The sequence below is a fragment of the Amblyomma americanum genome, chromosome 3 (genome assembly GCF_052857255.1).
Source record: "Amblyomma americanum isolate KBUSLIRL-KWMA chromosome 3, ASM5285725v1, whole genome shotgun sequence".
In the NCBI taxonomy this organism is placed as follows: domain Eukaryota; kingdom Metazoa; phylum Arthropoda; class Arachnida; order Ixodida; family Ixodidae; genus Amblyomma; species Amblyomma americanum.
In genome coordinates this window covers 143,544,378-143,563,175 of record NC_135499.1, presented here as the reverse complement: position 1 = coordinate 143,563,175, position 18,798 = coordinate 143,544,378, and the positions used below count along the sequence as shown (strand labels likewise).

General features: G+C 50.4%; 1 protein-coding gene and 1 pseudogene across 1 annotated transcript in view; both read right to left on the bottom strand.

Moving 5' to 3' along the window:
- Positions 1–9,182, bottom strand: part of LOC144124171 (uncharacterized) — a 33,410-nt gene extending 24,228 nt beyond the window's left edge. The window contains exon 1 of the mRNA XM_077656825.1: positions 9,135–9,182. Coding sequence (XP_077512951.1) covers positions 9,135–9,182 — 48 coding nt within the window. The remainder of the gene's footprint in view (positions 1–9,134) is intronic.
- A 5,184-nt stretch (positions 9,183–14,366) lies between these two features.
- LOC144124170 (uncharacterized) lies at positions 14,367–17,615 on the bottom strand (annotated as a pseudogene).
- Positions 17,616–18,798: the final 1,183 nt, after the last annotated feature.

Below are 18,798 nucleotides of genomic sequence, written 5' to 3'. Positions count from 1 at the left end.
TCAAAGAACCTGCCGGAAGACGAACTATAGAAGCTGAAAGCCTTGCTTTTTAGCCAAATATAAGGGTAGAACGTGTTGACGTCTGTGCTCGAAGCATACGTTCGACCATACAAAGTCCGGCTCAAGGAGTGAGCGCGCAAACGTTAATCCGTTGTTTCAGATTTCGCCCATGGGAAAGGGGCTGACTACGCGGTCTTTGCGTAAAGCGTAAGGGGCAAAATATAAAGGCTTGACAGTTACCACTGACGCGGGCCGAATCCGCCTTTTTCATTTTCCTGTGCTGCCACCTCGCGTAAAACGATGGAAGCTCACTGGTAGGGTACTGCGCGCCCAGCCCTGCCGGACTGAGTGCCGCTCCGGAGCACGTTTTGTTGGAATCTGTCGACGATGGCGTGTTCTGGGCAGCACCTGGTACCTGGAGGACTTCTAGGATTGATTGATGGCTGGGTGCGAAGTCCGAGGCAGGCTGCAGTGCCCACCGAAGAGCAAACTCTTCAGTATCTCCGATCATCCGGCATGCGATGCGAACACCAGCTGAGCAAGGGCCGCCGCTTCAGAGATGAAGGCTACATTCGGAACATAATGTTCAATGAAATATCCTCGATCAGTAAGGTTGGCGTTTTCCGCTGTATATGCCAAAGCAGCTCTGCTAGCATTTCACTGTATTTTCCCACAGCACACCGCTGCATAGGTTAAACAAGCATGCGCGTCCATAAAGACGAGCGCGAGAGGCGCACATTGATCCATTCCGGCGATACCACGCAGAGGTCTTCATCATGGATATGATTCGTACACATGCATAAGGCACCTTCTTCTTCTTCTGCCTCTTAATACATGGCACATACCCTCACGGGGGGATTGGCCAGGGTGTAGTAGCATAAACAAGGAAATTTCCGTAGGAGATTATGACAAAATTTTAGCACCATGCGTGAATGCTCTCGTAGCTACTTTTTCGTTGCCCGCTCCATCGCGCGTTGAAAGCTGCTCACAGCACTTGCCCATTCGGCCTTCTTGCTTGAGAAAGCAAAAAGCGTCGGAACGAAGTCTAAATGCCGCGGTGACATTCGAGGCCTTCCTGGCCACGAATAAAACCTTTTGTGATAGACTGCACACGCATTTAACCGCAGTACCTCGTCCGTACCTGTCACAAAGTGATTCCCGCACAGTCTTGATGTGCTTGACGGTGCCCTTTTCACTACGAAAGCCTGTCTCTGAACGCTCTGAGAGCACTTTTGGCATAAAAACACTAATGGCTGCAGATAATCTTACCGGCCTGGCATTACCAGGAGAAAGTCCTGGACTGAAACAGCGCTCGCCGAAGCGTTTGACACGTACCACAAGGTCCAGTCTGCTCGGTTTTATTCGTTTATTCTTTGTTGTGAGCCGCGGAAGGACTTAAGCAGAAGTCATATTGACTGCCTAATGTTCAGCGAGGTACCCAACTTGAAATAAGCAACGAAAGGTGATGCTTTGGCCGCATTACATTGTTGTGATTGAACGATCGAGTATGGTCCGGACTCATTATTGTTACATGGAAACTTCCGATCAATATTTTATTCGACTAGGGGCCAGTCAGAATCAGAGTCATGTTTATACAAGAAGGAAATACAGCCTGGATAAATGTATACAGAAGTAGGTCCCGTAGTCAGCGACAGTACTGGGACCTCCTATATTGTTTATCAAAATGCTAAAATAAATGCAAACATAGCAGTAGTAATAAGAAGCTGATGAAACAATCTTGTCGTTACATATTTCCGCGGCGACACACATATTATATACAGGGGTGAGTAGGCATATAGAACAACCAAGCAGAATAATGAAAATAGAAGTTATACAATGTTTATAGTTATACAGTTATTCAGTACTACTTACAAATTACAATATTACTAAAAAAGCGAAAAACTGAACAGCAAATTGGCGATAGGAAAAATAGTGCACATATTAAAAGCTTGTGGTGTACATCTGATGTAACACCTTATAATTCTAAAATGCGGTAGCTTGTCTAACAGCTATTGTGAACTATTAACGCTTTTAGTTAATAATAATAATTGTTTTTTGGGGGAAAGGAAATGGCGCAATATCTGTCTCATATATTCGTTGGACACCTGAACCGCGCCGTAAGGGAAGGGATAAAGGAGGGAGTGAAAGATGAAAGGAAGAGGTGCCGTAGTGGAGGGCTCCGGAATAATTTCGACCTCCTGGGGATCTTTAACGTGCACTGACATCGCACAGCACACGAGCACCTTAGCGTTTTTCCTCCATAAAAACGCAGCCGCCGCGGTCGGGTTCGAACCTGAGAACTCCGGATCAGTAGTCGAGCGCCCTAACCACTGAGCCACCGCGGCGGGGCTTTTAGTTCATTTTTAAATTTACATACAGGTTTAGTGTTTTTTTAATTCCACCGGTAGGTATTCCATAAGGAGAATGATGAAAAATAAACTTTTTGCTTCCCATAATTGGTGCGTACTTGAGGCAGAATTAGGTTCCAGTTAATCGCAAATCTCGTGGTGCTGGTGTTGGTGAGCTCTGGCCTTGGGATGGATTGAAATGAAATATGTTCATTAATTACTTTGTATATGAAGATACCAAGGTTAAGTTGGACAGGTTGAGGTACGGAGAGAATTCGCAGTGAAGTGAGTAAAGATTGAGCATTAAAATCGAAGGGGATGTGTGTTAGTATTCGGACTGCTTGATTCTGAACTACTTGTAACGATGTCAAATGACTACTGTAGGTGTCACCCCAGCATGTTATACAATAAGAGAAATGGGAATGTATGAATGAGTTATACAAGGTTAAAAGTACAGACTGATTAAAGTAAGGGCGAGTTCTGATGAGAATTCTTAAGCCATATGCTATCTTCCATTTAATGCTAGAAATATGGGAACAAAATTTTAAATGGCGATCTAATTCTTCTGCTAAAAACAATGATGATTCGTTGACTGGAATGACGTGCGGGCCTATAGGCAAATGGGGGGAACACAAGTAGTTGCGATCCACACATCGCGATCGCGGGCGAAGGATATCGTATACACCTTCATGCGGAGTGAGCGCTCGGCTACCTCTGTCCAGGTGGAAAGACCGAGTCGTGGCCCCCATTAATTCTCAATGGCGAGCAGAACATCAAACCCGGAATGGCGTCGCATATAGGTAAAAGAAAAGCAGGGCACTCTCGCTCTTTCCCACCACGAGGTCCGTTTTCAAAAATCGCATGCGACGATCAACACAAGCAGTTGGAATAGGTCTCACTACTGATGTGTTTTATTTGCAAATCACAGCTTGCTTCATGCAACTTATGCAGGTGTGTATGAGCTTGAGCTTCCCTTTTGTAATGGAACAAAAGAAAATGGTAATTGTACCATTGATTCTTACTTACAAATCTGGAATACAGTAAAACAGATAAAAAACAGAGCTTGTTGTAAGCACGCGCTTGCTTTGTTCTTTTCCGAGAAAATACACTGTAGCGACCACAAGGCTGCGTTCTGGCATCAAGCTTCCAAATGTTACCATTCTTTCTATATACAAAGCGGCAAAGTTGTTTTTTTCCGCTCCATAAAGTGCGTAGGCTACAGAGCCAGCAGGTGCTTCAGATATTTTGGTCCAGGTTGCAGGAATACAAATTGAGTCCAACGGATGCTGATCTTCAATAGCAATACAATCCATCTGCCGCTGCGGGCATCACTGGGCTGCTCTGTTGCTGCCGGCCCGTCGGAAACATCGTCGAGCGTGATTGGCGGTCCTCCACCGGCACTGCGCATTTGCCGTTTAGTGACAGGTTGGTCACACAGGTTCCTCACTTTTCTTTTCGATGTCTTCTTAGGCAGAAGGTATTTCTGATAGCTGTCGAATACTGCTGGCATGCCATCGGGCGCGAGACGTCGTCTACCTGGCGAGCTCGTTGACGACACCATTCACCGTCTCTAGATGTCGCAGTCTCCAAAATGTTTCTCGCAGAAAGCACACGCTGGAGTCAAGTTGCGGTCCTGTCTTTTGATCAGCCGCTCCCACTCCGCAAGCCGTGTTGGGTCCGAGGACACACAGAACATGGAAGCCTTGCTCGGATTCGACCGGTAGCCACTCCGACGGAGCGGCACGAAACATGTTTTTTCCCGGCCTTGATGCTTCGATTTTACCATCATTAGTCGCTGTGGTTCTCCATCACATGGAACAGCACGGACAAAACAACAGAAAAAAGCGCAGATGCGACCAAAATGTTATTCCACACCGCGCACGACCAACGCAACTGCAGCGACTGCGGCATGTCCGGTAGCGACGGTACCTTTACGACGAGCAGTGCCCCTCGCGGCCAAAGTTGGCCGGCATCGCGCGCGCTGCCACCCTCTCCGATTGGGAGAGCGCTCCGCTCGACACACTAGTAGGATATTCTAGGCACTATATCTATACTATGGAGGTGGAACAGTATTGCAAGACGCACGTGTCCATCGAAAACACCTGTGGTCCTTGCATCACCGCAGGCCTCAACTGCGGCTAGCTCTCTCTGGTCGGGCGGGCTCCTGTCGGACACGCTTAATTACTTGACGTGCCATACTTTTATTCCCCCGTCATCTGTTCGTCTTCGGTTGCTGCCCCAGGCGCCCTTCTCCGGGAACCAGTCAAAGGGAATGTCATTCCCGCCGAGCCAAGTGTCGAAAAATTCCACAGGCTCCTTCTCAGCTAGGCATTCTTTTTTTGCGCGGTCGTCGGCCACCTGCCTCCGTCGAAATTGCCGCTGCTGTAACCGCCACCGTGGTCATCCCGGTCGATGGAGTCTGCGCCTCAATCTGCTTGAGCTGGAGTGCATCCCGTTCATAACAGTGTGTAGTGAACTTGGGCACAATAGTGGAACCGGAGGTTAGTGATCCGTCTAAAAAGATGGTCAGTCCTCGCACGTATTCTTCAAACTTTTCTGCTGCCCATATTACAGCTAGCGACAACTTTTAAACGCGAAAGTACTTCTCTTACTTGTTAGGGAATGGGAAGCATATAGGCCACTGCTCTTCTTTCCCCACGGCTGCTGCTTCAGCAGTTATGTGTCTCCTTGTTAGGAGCATGACCAAAAATGAGCGAAACTTGCGCTGAAATATCTCTGGCTCACTGATGGAAGTTAAATCTGGTAAAAACCAGAGTTGGCGTTCGTTGCGAGAGCACTGTTGCATCCCCTAGGCTTCCTAGCACTTCGACCACGGCTGACAAAACATGTAGTTGTCGTCTGACAACTTTGTTAAGGCTTGTAAGGTCGACACAGATGCGCACATCATGTGATCGCTTCTGGACTATCTACGAGAGGTGCACGGTGGTAGCAGGCGCCTTACTGCGTTGGCTTTGATGAAGAGGAATCTCAAGTCTATTTAGAGTGGGGACCACAGACTTTGTACAACTATATACAAGTCGTAAATACAGGTGATGAAGATTTGGTACCAACACCGGCCAGCGTGCCGAACCCCTCAAACACTGAAAACTTCCTTACCTCAGAAAGGAAGCTTAATACACGCAATGTTCTAACCGCGCTTGTGAAAGTGAGTTCGATGAAGCGTATCTGTATCCTCCAACAGCTAGGTCGCTTGGTGACACGGTGAATGCTGTGGAAGTGTACTCAGGGGAAATATTTGCGTTCAGATTCCGCTTCAGCAAGGCGCCCGTGTTGACAGTCACGAAAGAGCTGCTGCTGAAAAGCAACACGGACTTAAGACGAGCGCCGCTTCCATCCCTGTTGAAGATGCTTCTACGCCACCGGTGCGGCTCGTTCACACTTGGGCATTCGGCACCGAGAGCGAGCGGAATCCGCCGCGACCGAAATGCTGCCTCGTCCACACCTCCTGGCCACCCAGTTGCCGCTCGTGGCGTACAGAGATATGGTTAGAAAAGAGCATAAATCGACGCTGTCTATGTACCAAAAATGTATGCATGCTTACGTACCCTATCGGCGGGTATTTTTAGGGCTGTAGTCAGAAAAGAATCGGGATAAGTTCCGTTAAAACTGTAGTAAGTCGGCCGCCGTCTTTTGCTGCCGACAAGGAATGCACGCATAATCTCGGCAAAAGCACTCAGCTGACAGAACGTTCATCTAGAACACGCGGTTGTACTGTACAAATTTAGATGCGTATCGTACCTCTAATGCCACCGCCTTAGTGCAGAGGACTGGCACTCGGATGAAAGGCGCTACTAGTCGACCTTGCGTGCCAGCGCCTCACACTCCGCGTGTGCATGCATGATGACCTGCGCTTGGAAATTTTTTTTATCCCTTTGATGAGCCAAACGTGAAGAGATGCATGCGTACGGTTCTTCGAAGTTTTTTAACCTTTTTTGGCAGAAGGCCCGAGCATCAAGCTGTACGACAGTTTGCAATGACAGAATCAGCGGTCGCCTCGATCGGCTGCCGTAAGTGAACTGTTTGGCCACATATATGCCAGCAGAGATGCATCGAGCAGTGTGCTCGGGGGGCCTTTTAGCAAAAGGCCATGTTTCAATCAATCAATCAATCAATCAATCAATCAATCAATCAATCAATCAATCAATCGATCGATCAATCAATCAATCGTTTCTCAAAACATATCCGCCTTTCCACTCTGCAGAACGCAATGAGGACAATCCCAACCATACGCTCTTGTATCGCGCTCAGCTAGCACTTCACCAACACGTTCAGCACATGCATATATGCGCTCATCTGAGCGCGTACTCGGAGCTGGAATCTGCGGCCGCTCTCATGAGAAGCCTCGAACGCCATCACAATATCAGCCGGACGCACGAAATTAGCGGCCGAAATGTTTTGTGAGTGAGAACTATGCGGTCGTAATATGAAGCGAGCATTTGTGCTTGCGAGGTGGTGAGACGATCGGACTGCGATAGATAAACATCATGCAAGAGCAACCGCAAAAGGCGCCATTGCAGGGGACACATACGATATGCACCGTTGCCTAGTTAAAACAAGTGCCGGCATCTGACAAAAGATCGTATGAAAAACCGCGGTCGTTCAAGTTCATATAAAAATGGCCGCGCGCTCTTTCCGCTACTTCCCTTCCTCTCCAAGTTGCCCGAGAGCTACAAGCACAAAATCATCCTGGCGAGTTTGGCTGCTCGCTGGCGTCCCGAAACCGCCCAGCCAGAGAAAAACGAACACGTTCTGGGAAGCCACCGAAAGCGCCCGGAGCAGCGCGAAAAAAATCGAGTGACAGGCCGCTGGCTGCGCGCTCTGGCAGGCCGCAGGCAGCCAGAAACGGGTAATCGAAGAGGACCAGCGTGACGCGCCTGCGATTAGTTTCACACAGGACGCTCCGTGCGCGCGGTTATGTATGCTTACATAAAGTATATTTGTTTTGTAGCGAGAGCTACATTGGGCTACCAGTCGAGCATGCCATTCATGACCGCAACTCCGCGTCATGAAGTTTACATCCCGGAATGCACGATTCCGCAGTATATGTTGGCATAAACGATCTTACTCAGTATCATGCGTGAAATAAAAATGCCTACAAAAATTCTAACGGCGTTTTCAGCCCACACGTTGAGTATTATTTTAAAGCAGTACAAGTAACAATTTCAAGTGTCAAGGAAATGAAACTCTGCATAGGCGTGAAATGTTGGTCGCCTGCCACTTGTCATGTTTCACCCTTACAGCCCACAGGAGCCTCTTTTTCGAATGTGTGGAAAATGTAAACATTTTTCCAGCCATTTCGGGAGAGATTCGTGCACGCAGCACCTCGATACCTTGCCTTTTCAGATGGGAGGGGAGACAGCGCTATAGTTGCCGTCCCCCATTGAGAATACAGATCTCAGCCAACGATCATCACTCAAGCGCAACCTCAGGCAAGGCCCCCCACACAACATGGGTCAGGGCAGTTTTGTGTTGGGGTTGCAGGCGGTTTCCCTGCCAAAGGGCTCTAGCAATCGAGGGCGCCGCCATCGCAAGGGGGAGACGGTACACTTGGGCGGCGCTTATTCCACAGCGGTGGATCGAAGCCCGATGTGAGCAGGTCTCCTAATACCTTATGCTTATTCTTGCGCCGCATTCTTTGAAGATAACCATCGGCCATCCTGATCCTTTGCAGAACATTTTCCGTCCCAGATGCTTTCTTTCTCGCTGGTGGTGAAACCAAAGCTCCTTCCTCATCTTATTCTTGACTTCCATCAGGTTGAGGATGCGTCCGCTGTAGGCCGTGTGGCATCGGGCCACCCAAACTTGGTAGCTGATCTCCGCGAGCGCCAGCGCGAACTGGTTTCGTGCCTCGCAGGACACCTGGTTAAAGTATCGGATGGTGTGAAATGGGATTCCCAGGAGGCCGAACAGAACGCGGAGACGCTCGAGAAGCGCTGCTGGTATCACGCAGTCCTGGAAAATTTGCGTCGATGTTTCCGCTGTTCTACAGTAGGGGCACGCGTCCACGAGTCCGGAAGTTCGCGAAACGAAGGTGTGGCGTTTAATTGCCAGGATTCCCAGCGCGAAGCGCCACATGATTGAAGCATAGCGCGCGTCCAGGAAATGCGCTGTCAGGTACTTTCACGTTGGTCTCTCGGCCGTCATCAGCTCCTGATGAAGATGGATTGGAGGCGCAGGGTTGAGGAGGCTCAACATCGTGTTGAGGGCAATCTCGCGTGGGGGCTCAGTGAATGCTGCTCTTAACAGGTTCATGTCGGCAGCCGCAGCGCTGTGAAATGCGAGCGGTGTCCCCGCGCGGGTTGCGGTTTGCTGCAGCTGCTTGAATTCACTTAGCCGCATTGATAGAAAGAAGGATGACAGTGTCTTCTTAGCGGCATGTCACACTCGACCGCGCTGAACGTCCACTGCACATGCAGCGCTCTGGCTATAGGGCATCTCTAGGTCAGGAGTCCCAAGTCCTCCCTTCAGTCTGGGTTGCTTGACGACCGCGCGCCTAATCTTGCCGGGTGCTTCTTGCCAACGAAATGTGTAAATTAACTTCTCTTCTCTCCTTTTCACTCCTGTGGGAATCTCCAGGATGCCGGCACTGAAGCTTATTTTGGCGATCAGCAGGGTCCGAATGATTGTAGCTTGCGCTATGATCGGGCACCGCAGTGGACCAAGATCCGCCGTTTTCGTCTCTAGTTTTTCTACCAGCTGCTCCCAGTTACGCGCCGAAGGCCCCTCCCCGTTAAATAAAAAGCCCAACATCCGCGTCTCGCGCACCGCAGGTACCTCAGCCATGTTTGGCGGTCGATCATCGCGTAGCGGCATGACGGCGCTTTTGCGCTTGTTAAGCCGCGCCCCGCTTGCCGCGCAATATTGCTCGGTTATCTCTAGAGCGCGCGCTGCTGATTCTGCGTCCGGCACGACGATGGTGATATCGTCGGCGTATCCGAACATACGGTACATACAGCAGGTGGGCCCACCGGCATGCAGGACAATACGTTTAACGCGCGTGTCGGCTGCCAGGCGCTGCAGCAGAGGTTCGATGGCTGTGACATACAGAAGCGGCGAGAGCGGGCAGCCTTGTCTAACAACTCGCGCAACCGGAAACCACCCAGAGATGCGTCCCTGGACGATCACTGCCGTGCGTGGCGCTGCACAGAGAATCCGAGCCATGTTTATGAAGCCTTTGCCTATGCGTGCGTGTTCTAGCTGCTTTATTAAGTAGCTACGGTTGAGGGGATCGAACGCTTTCTCCTGATAGAAGGAGAGCAATAGGCATCCAAGATCACGAGGCCTCAACCACGTAAACAAGTCTTTTAACGCCAGTCCGTGCAGCTCTACCGAACACCCTGGGACACAGCAAGCTTGCTGCGGCCCGACGATGGTATACAGAGACCTGGTGTTAGCCGCAAAGAAAAGATATTGGCTAGCAGCTTATAATCACTGCTTAACAGCGTTATAGGCCGCCATGCTCTCAAGTCGGCAGACTTGCTGCTATCCGTGCACAGCATCTCGGCCAGCGCGCCTTGCTCCAACAGCTTGTTGAGGAGGTTCGTAAAAGGGCGCTTCAGTAGAGGTCACAATTTCTTATAGAAGGCTGGCGGAAGTCCGTCAGCACCCGGGCTGCGGTTAAGCTTCATTAATTGCAGCGCCGCGTAAAGCTCGTCCTCGGATATCCAAGTCGCGTCTACTTCGGGCTCGTCGCGCGGACTTTCGAGAGGGAACTCATCCGAAGCACAAGGCGCGGCTGTGTATAAATCCTCGTAAAAATTCCACGCGGAATTAAGCACCCCGTCTGCGCTGGTTGTTAATGCGCCTGTGACAGGGTCCTCTATCGCGGTGAGCGTGTTGCTCTTCGTAGCGAGACGGCGGCGCAACAAATGCCTGGCACACCACGCCTCGCACTGCCATCGCTCGATCATCTGCGCGCGCAGTTGCGCGTAGCCGGTTCCAGCGGCGCTTGAGCAGCTGGGGATAATAATAAATAATGATTGGTTTTTTGGGGAAAGGAAATGGCGCAGTATCTGTCTCATATATCTTTGAACACCTGGGGATGTTTCCGCCTTTTTCACGACGCGACTGCGCATGCGCCCATCCCCTGGCGGTGGTGTCGCGAAACATATGGGAAGGGTCGCGCGCTCTACTCGAGACCGGCCGTGGAAGTGTAAACAAACCGGCTTCGTACGCGGTGTGCGTTGCTGCAGCCGTCGGGCGTTCAGCGCGACGCATTTGGCGATGCATACGACATGTGTTACATACGGCTGCAATGCCCAATATGTAAATGGAAGCAAACTCCGATTTTTTCGCTTTCCGAACGCTTCCCGGGACCGCGTTCGACGCGAAGCGTGGATAAAAGCAGTTCGCCTGCTCGACGATCGTGGCCGCCCTTGGGCACAGTCAAACACGTCAAGACTATGCGAGAATCACTTTGTGACAGGTACGGACGAGGTACTGCGTTTAAATGCATGTGCAGTCTATCACGGAGCCGCCGCGGTGGCTGAGTGGTTACGGCGCTCGGCTGCCGGCCCGAAAGATGCGGGTTCGATCCTGGCCGCGGCGGTCGAATTTCGATGGAGGCGAAATTCTAGAGGCCCTTGTGCTGTGCGATGTCAGTGCACGTTAAAGAACCCCAGGTGGTCAAAATTTCCGGAGCCTTTCACTACGGCGTCTCTCATAGCCTAGGTCGCTTTGGGACGTTAAACCCCCCATAAACCAAACCAGTCTATCACGAAAAGTTTTATTCGTGGTCAGGAAGGCCTCGAATGTCACCGCGGCATTTAGACTTCGTTCCGACGCTTTTTGCTTTCTCAAGCAAGAAGGCCGAATGGGCAAGTGCTGTGAGCCGCTTTCAACGCGCGATGGAGCGGACAACGAAAAAGAAGCTACGAGAGCATTCACGCATGGTGCCAGAATTTTAATAATAATAATAATTGGTTTTTTGGGGAAAGGAAATGGCGCAGTATATGTCTCTCCTATTGAAATTTCCTTGTTTATGCCACTACACCCTGGCCAATCCCCCGGTGTGGGTATGTGCCATGTATTAAGAGGCAGAAGAAGAAGAAGAAGAAGAAGGTGCGTTATGCGTGTGTTCGCATCATATGCATGATGAGCGCTGCGTGGTATCGCCGGAATGACTCAATGTGCGCCCCTCGCGCTCGTCTTTATGGACGCGCATGCTTGTTTAACCTATGCAGTGGTGTGCTGTGGGAAAATAAAGTGAAATTCTAGCAGAGTTGCCATGTTGCGAGTGCGCTTGTGCTTTTGTAGTTCGTGTAGCTATTCGGCAGCGCTTGAGCACAACGACTGCTTGTGAAAACTGTTGTCCCCAGTGGCTTTCTGTGGTACGGCGTGCACGATGTAGTATTCATGTTTCATGGATGGCAGGCATATACAGCGGAAAACGCCAACCTCACTGATCGGGGATATTTCATTGAACATTATGTTCCGAATGTAGCCTTCATCTCTGAAGCGGCGGCCCTTGCTCAGCTGGCGATCGCATCGCATGCCGGATGATCGGAGATACTGAAGAATTTGCTCTTCGGTGGGCACAGCAGCCTGCTTCGGACTTCGCACCCAGCCATCAGTCAATCCTAGAAATCCTCCAGGTACCAGGTGCTGCCCAGGACACGCCATCGTTGACAGATTCCAACAAAACGTGCTCCGCAGCGGCACTCAGTCCGGCCGGGTTGGGCGCGCAGTACCCTTCCAGTGAGCTTCCAGCGTTGTACGCGAGGTGGCAGCACAGGAATATGAAAAAGGCGCATTCCCTGCGCAGAGCCGTCAGGGTTGGAGCGATTCTTGGTCCTTGCGAGAGGGGGGCGGATAATGCTATCGGACACTATTCTGATCTCCTCTCCCTCTTCCCGCACTAGCTTTTTCCCCCATTCTTTAAGAGTTTCCTTGACGCGTTGCGTTATCTCACCCCAAGATTGCAATGTCATGGATGGGGTGACGTGCTGTTTTATCACACGTGCGACATCTTGGGCTACGCTGTCGTCATTCAGGAGCCTGACATTCAAGGTCTCTTCGATTTGGCTTGCACTGGCTGCACTTGTTCTGAAAAGCGGCGCAGCGGTGCCGAGCGTGTGCAGCGCCGGTTCAGCAATAGCGGCTGGAGCCGCACTAGTGCGCGACTGCAAAACGAAGACGGAAATGCAGGCCTAGCAGACGCATAGCTTTCTTTACGTGTTTTACGTGCATGTTGTGTATCGCTGACACCGTTTGGTGCATGAAATGGCCCTGTTTGAAATTGCCATGGAGCTATTGGACTCGGAAAGCGACGACGACCGCGACTACATTGACATTCACGTTGACTCCGATGACGATTTCGACGATGCGTGTGCTCTAGTAGCCTGTGCGCTGGTACGAGGAGATGCAAATCGTGTGCCGGGGTACAAAAACGTGATATCCAGGTACCATGCGCATGAGTTCAAAAGATTGTTCAGGCTCTCTAGAGAAAAATTTGACTGGCTAAGTGGTCAATTCAGAGCTTCGACCTTCCACCCAAACGCGTTTCAAGGGCGTCAGAAAATATCGGCGGAAAATACATGCCTAATTGCTCTTGTGTATATCGATAACGGCTCCCAGATGCCGATGTACGCCATAGGAGACAAGTTTGATTGATTATGGATTTTTATGGCGCAAGGGCATCTAAGGCCAAAGAGCGCCATGACACAAGGTACTTTTCTTTTTCTCAAGGTGGGGTCAAAGACCCGTTTTCCAAGCATTTCACCCTAAATAAGCCGAGCACCAGACCAGGGGAAAGCTTGTACCCAAGTTTGACGTGGCAGAGTCTTCAGTGCACGAATGCGTGGCGCGGTTCATCCACTTTTTGCACACACTAAGCGGTGATGTTATATGCTGGCCCAGCAGAGCAGAAATGAATCGCATCAAGGCAGGTTTCCTCGCCAAGAGAATGCCATCGGCTGCATCGGCGGTTCGCACATCCAGATCCTGACTCCGAGCGAATCGACGCAGTTATATTTCAATCAGAAGAAGTGGCCATCTATCATTTTACAAGAGATCTGCGATGATAGGAATCGGTTTCTGAATGTTTTCATTGGGTTCCCTAGATCTGTCCACGATGCCAGCGTTTTGAAGGAGAGCCCTTTCTTCACATGTGCAGCATTGGAACGTGGTAATAATAATAATTGGCTTCCGGGGAAAGGAAATGGCGCAAAGTCTCTCATATATCGTTGGACACCTGAACCGCGCCGTAAGGGAAGGGATAAAGGAGGGAGTGAAAGAAGAAAGGAAGAAAGAGATGCCGTAGGGGAGGGCTCCGGAATAATTTCGACCACCTGGGGATCTTCAACGTGCACTGACATCGCACTGCACACGGGCGCCTTAGCGTTTTTCCTCCATAAAAACGCAGCCGCCGCGGTCGGGTTCGAACCCGGAAACTCCGGATCAGTAGTCGAGCGCCCTAACCACTGAGCCACCGCGGCGGGTTTGGAATGTGGTGAAAACTACATTCTGGTTGATAGTGAGTATCCTCTGATGCCTTGGCTCATGACTCCATTCAGGGACAATGAAGCCTTCTTTCCATCTTGGAAAAAACAGTTTAATAAGCGACACAGACAGCAGAGGGTGTCCATCGAGAACACCTTCAGCATGCTTAAACAGCGTTTCAGGAGGTTGTATCTTGTGGATGCCAAAACTGTTGTGCAGTCCTGCTATATAGTCATGGCAGCGTTTGTACTCCACAACCTGTGCAACCACGAGAGGGACTTCTTCCAGGAGCTGACATCTTTACCACAAGAGGAAGATGTGGGTAATGACGACACTAAAGGAGATTTTGACTGCAGTCTCCCAAGCTACAGTCCCTGGGAGAGTTCATTGCAAAGGAGCAGTGCTAGGAACATGTCGCATCTCTGTGAATGTGGAAAAGGGCTTTGTAAAACTATTTATCTCATATATGAGGAATGTTTACATTTGAAATAAATTGAACATGCAGTGGTAGCGAAAGACAACTTTATTCTCCCTGTTGTGACCCTTGTTGCTATGCAATCAGTCTAGCAGGCGATCAAATCTCTCCATGCGGTCTGCATGCCGCTTTGCCCTCTCTTTTTCCCACTTTTTTTTCATTTCTTTCCTCAGCTCTCGCTTCGGCTTGATTCTCTCCTGCTTGCCCCATTTTTTCCAGCACCTCCAAAAGGGGAGTAAGCTGTGACTTGCTGTGACGTTTCCTTTTAGAGGCCGGGCTGTCCTCAACCGCAGTCTGTCCTCGACTGGCACAGGCAAAATCTCGGTGGATACTTCTGTGGTGCTTGTCCTGTATAAAATATACACACAGATGCCACATCATTTTCAGGTTTTTCCACAAAAACTGTCTTTCGCTTACCCTGAGCATCCGCTAGGGAGGATGGCCTTTCCAGGCTCAAAGAGCAATTGTGGGTTAAGACTGTGCTCCTTTGCAAGCATCTCCGCCAATTCTCTGTGTAATGCGTGATGCACAAATGATCAACATCATAGAATAACCTAGTAAATAAGCACACTTACTCGTCATATTCGCAGGTCATGCGGTGGTGACCAGGTGAACTGTTGTCCTTCTTGATCCTCTTATACGCTTGGTCAAATGAGTTCCACTTATTTTAAATCTGTGTGGTAGTCATATTGCACATAAACTCTTTGTTGATAAGCTCGGTAATTTTCACCCACAGAAGCTTTCTTGTGCTAAAATAAAAGCCTAGCATAGTTAAATATAAAACACTCTGCTACATGTGACTGAAATTTCGCGGTACCACTTCAAAAGGTTCTTTTAGTACTTAATTAAGTGTGATGCTTTCTGGTACTTTGAAATCACAATATTTGCACAGTGGCTGCCCCAAAGTTCACACACTCTTGAGATGAGAATTGATGTACTAAGCTTAAACAAATCCTGCGAAGTATGAATGAAAAACATTCCACTAACATTGCTGGAAGTATAAATTCGAGAAACGACAGTACACTTCATTGTTGCTCAAAATATTGGTGGCAACATAAAATGAAACGCAAAAGACAACGTACCGGAGTTATCTGGTCTTTCGCACAGAGTCGTTCATCTCCGTGTACTTGGAGATGGAGAACTTGGTTTTTCAAGTGCTCCATATTTCTGCTGCTTCATCAGCGGACGCGGATGCCGCTGGAAAGGCGCCTGGCCCCATTCCATCGAAGCCGTCACTGGCGCAGACCGGTGCCGGTGGTTGTGTCACAGGAGGAATATTTTCAGCCCGTGTATCTTGGGCCACGAACTGGAGTGTCAAGCGCTGCCCGTCTGCGAAGACAAAACCTAACATTTGGAATGTGCACACAGCACAGCATGATATCTTATAAATGCTAAATGGACCTAAATCAATGCCGCAATTTGACAGGGACCTATGCGTTGACCGTGGCCAACCGCTACCCATGGCCATGCGTACGAATAAAGCGCAAACTGTCCGCTAACCACGCTTTCATCGAGAACATGCAGCACCACATTCCTGATGCCTCGTATATATATATATATATATATATATATATATACATATATATATATATATATATATATATATATATATATATATATATATATATATATATATATATATATATCCATTTGTGTCTGCGTCCTTCAGTGCTGAGCCGTCGGGGCCAAACTTCTTTTTGGACGCCGTGGACGAGAACATGCATCATCGTCTGCTCTTGCCTGAGCGGCAAGTACGCCATGCTGCACTTTTCTCTGCACTGGCTCTCGAGTGAGTGCAGGCCGGCCGAGACCTCGTGCAGCACTTCGCCAGCACCTTGACAAAACGAGAAGAAAAGTGCAGAGGGCGTGCGCTGCACCAGAAAAACGAGGACGGCGGTGCTGCACCCACTGAACTAGTGCAGCCGGTGCAGCCAAATAGAAGAGACCATCAGTCTCCAGCACCCCTTGACGCGCGGTGCAATGTCTGGGGCACACAGATGGGGGATAAGCAACCTGTGGTCGCTTAAGGCGGTTGGAAAAACCCATGCGGACTGAAGGCTGCTCGAGAGACTCGGCGAGACATACACCCTGTCGATTCTTCTCTCGCCGGCCCGCCCGGGTCAGTCCCGCACGACCTGGCTGCAGCGCGCGCCAGCAGTCCGTCACATCCAACTCGTCCACGAGAGAATGCAGTGCCCGTGTCCTAGTTTGCTCGCGATAAGGACGCAGCGTTGCGCAACGATGGGATCGCCTATCCTCTGGGTTCAGAACACAATTAAAATCGCCAAGGAGAATGACACGCGCAGGTCCCCCAGCTTACCATCTAACCCCTCGAAGCACTGATTTATCAGTGCTTCGAGGGGCCGTGCGACAAGGTGCGTAAATGCTTAGCACACGCATGCCGTTGTTTAAATCAACGGAAATGATACGGCCTTCAAGGCCCCAATCATGACGCAGCACCTTGAGTTCGATGTCACGAAGGAACATTAGCGCGACACCCTCCGAACCCCTCTTGACAAAACTATAGTAGGATTTACGAACGACGTGTCAAATGTAGCAATTTGCTCCTCTATGTATCTTGCAAGGCTAACACGCCGATGCCCTTGCTTCGCGCCTTGTGAGGCCTCTGCAGTTGAGTGCCTAATACAAGGGAGAAGGCCATGCTGGTGTAGCGCGAGCGGAAGAAGGGAGGGGGTGGGTGGGTTCTATTATTCAGCAGACTTGAAGCGGATTCCCTCCTCATCCACGGTAGGCGAGCCGAGAGGGGAGTCAGGTGTTGACTCACAAGTATTGTCAGAGAGCACCTCACAGTCACGTCTTCCCCCACAGTACTGACAGGGATTGGGCTTGGGAGTGTCCTCCTCACTCTCAGACTCGCTTTCCCCAGAACTAGAAAGGAGTAGCGAATTCTTGAGGAAGGCGCGGTTTGTTAGGGGACCCCCTTCTGAAGAATTGCTACTAGCTGCTGCTGAGGTGCTCGTCTTCTCTTTTTTCCTGCGGGCGCTTCGTTTCCTCTTCGGCCGGGCGCACATGGCGTCCATGTCTTCTTCGACATGGTTTTCCGTCTGCTTCTCTTGGGTGGCCGCAACTTCGTCCACTGGACCTGCAGCATCAGCTGAGGTCTCCAGCGGAGCGGATCCGACTTTTTCCGCTATTGGTTCCACAGACGTATGCTCCTCGGTTGCCATTGTGGGAGTTGCTGCCTGGCTCACGGCGGGCTTGGGCTGCTGCCAGACTGTGTTGCGGCCAAGAAAAATTGCAGTCGACGGAAACAGGCTGTCGCACGTGTCGCCGAACGTGCAACTGACGCAGGCGGGAGTGGGCACAAACATGGCGGAGCGGAGGGGTCGCGCGCATCGAGGTGCCTTAGCTTTCAGGGTAACCTGCCTCTATTAATCCTATATTCTCGGAAAGTAGGCTTCGCTTTAGTCAAGGAAGTGTGCGAAGCAAAGCAAGCATTCAGCGTTGGGTGAATGCGCGAGCAAGGAGCTGTGCCGACCGGAAACAAGTATGGGGGAGCCTCTCCTCCCTTCCCTGAGGTGGGTACACAATACCCCCTCAGAGGGATAACAAAGTAGGCCATGCTCAAGTTGTTACCACCTGGCCCTCTCCACAGCCTACACTGGGGGAGGATTCACCCTCGCGCGATACTTGTCGTACACCTGAACAGTGACGTGTGCCTATGTGAGAGAGTCATCTCGACACGAGCCAATCAACCATCAGCAGAAGCAAGGCGGTTCCTGCTTCGTTCCTCCCCTGCAAGAACTACTTCCCCGGCCCAGAGCGAAACAGCAGTCGTTTTCCAAAAGTCTAGGAGTGTGTAGCTAAGTTCTCTTGTCTGCGGTCCGTGGAAGAGAAAAGCTGTGAACTGTTGAGGCTTGCCACCTTGCCGCTGGGCACCTCAGTTGTTTCGACGCGTGCCTGGCCCGTGCGAGTGCTTTACGCTTCCTTGCTACGACGCCCGGTTCGGCCTCGCGAAACAGGATCCCAGCTTCTTGGGGAATCTCAGGTGAGAGTTAGAACAAGGTATGCTTTGCTGCGCTTCCAAATCATGCGACCTCAGAGGTCACTCATGCTCGCTGGAATCTGTGCCGGGCAGGACACGACTACAGTGCCTTTCTTCTTGAGGACTGATCAGGTGGTCCTGCTAGAATGAGATAACGGATAACCTTTAATCAAGGACGCCACCATCTTGGTGAGGTGACGGCATGTACAGTCTAGGCTGGCAACAACCGCCATGATAATATGCGCAGTCACATTCGCGGATTGGACCAGTCAGAATTTCGAAGCTTCCGCATTTACTTTTTTGCGCCTGGTAGGTTCCCGAGACAAAAACCTTTGCAAGCAGCAATGAAGCCATTTCCCAGAAAAATGACTGGAACTTCGGGGGATTACATGGCCAGATGTACTTGCCAAGGACTGACAGGAGTTGTGTGTATAGCCTAGATATGCTGTACAAAGCGAGGATGGCGTATACCCAGGGCTGCGACGGAGGTGAAGCAAGAGATGCAGAGA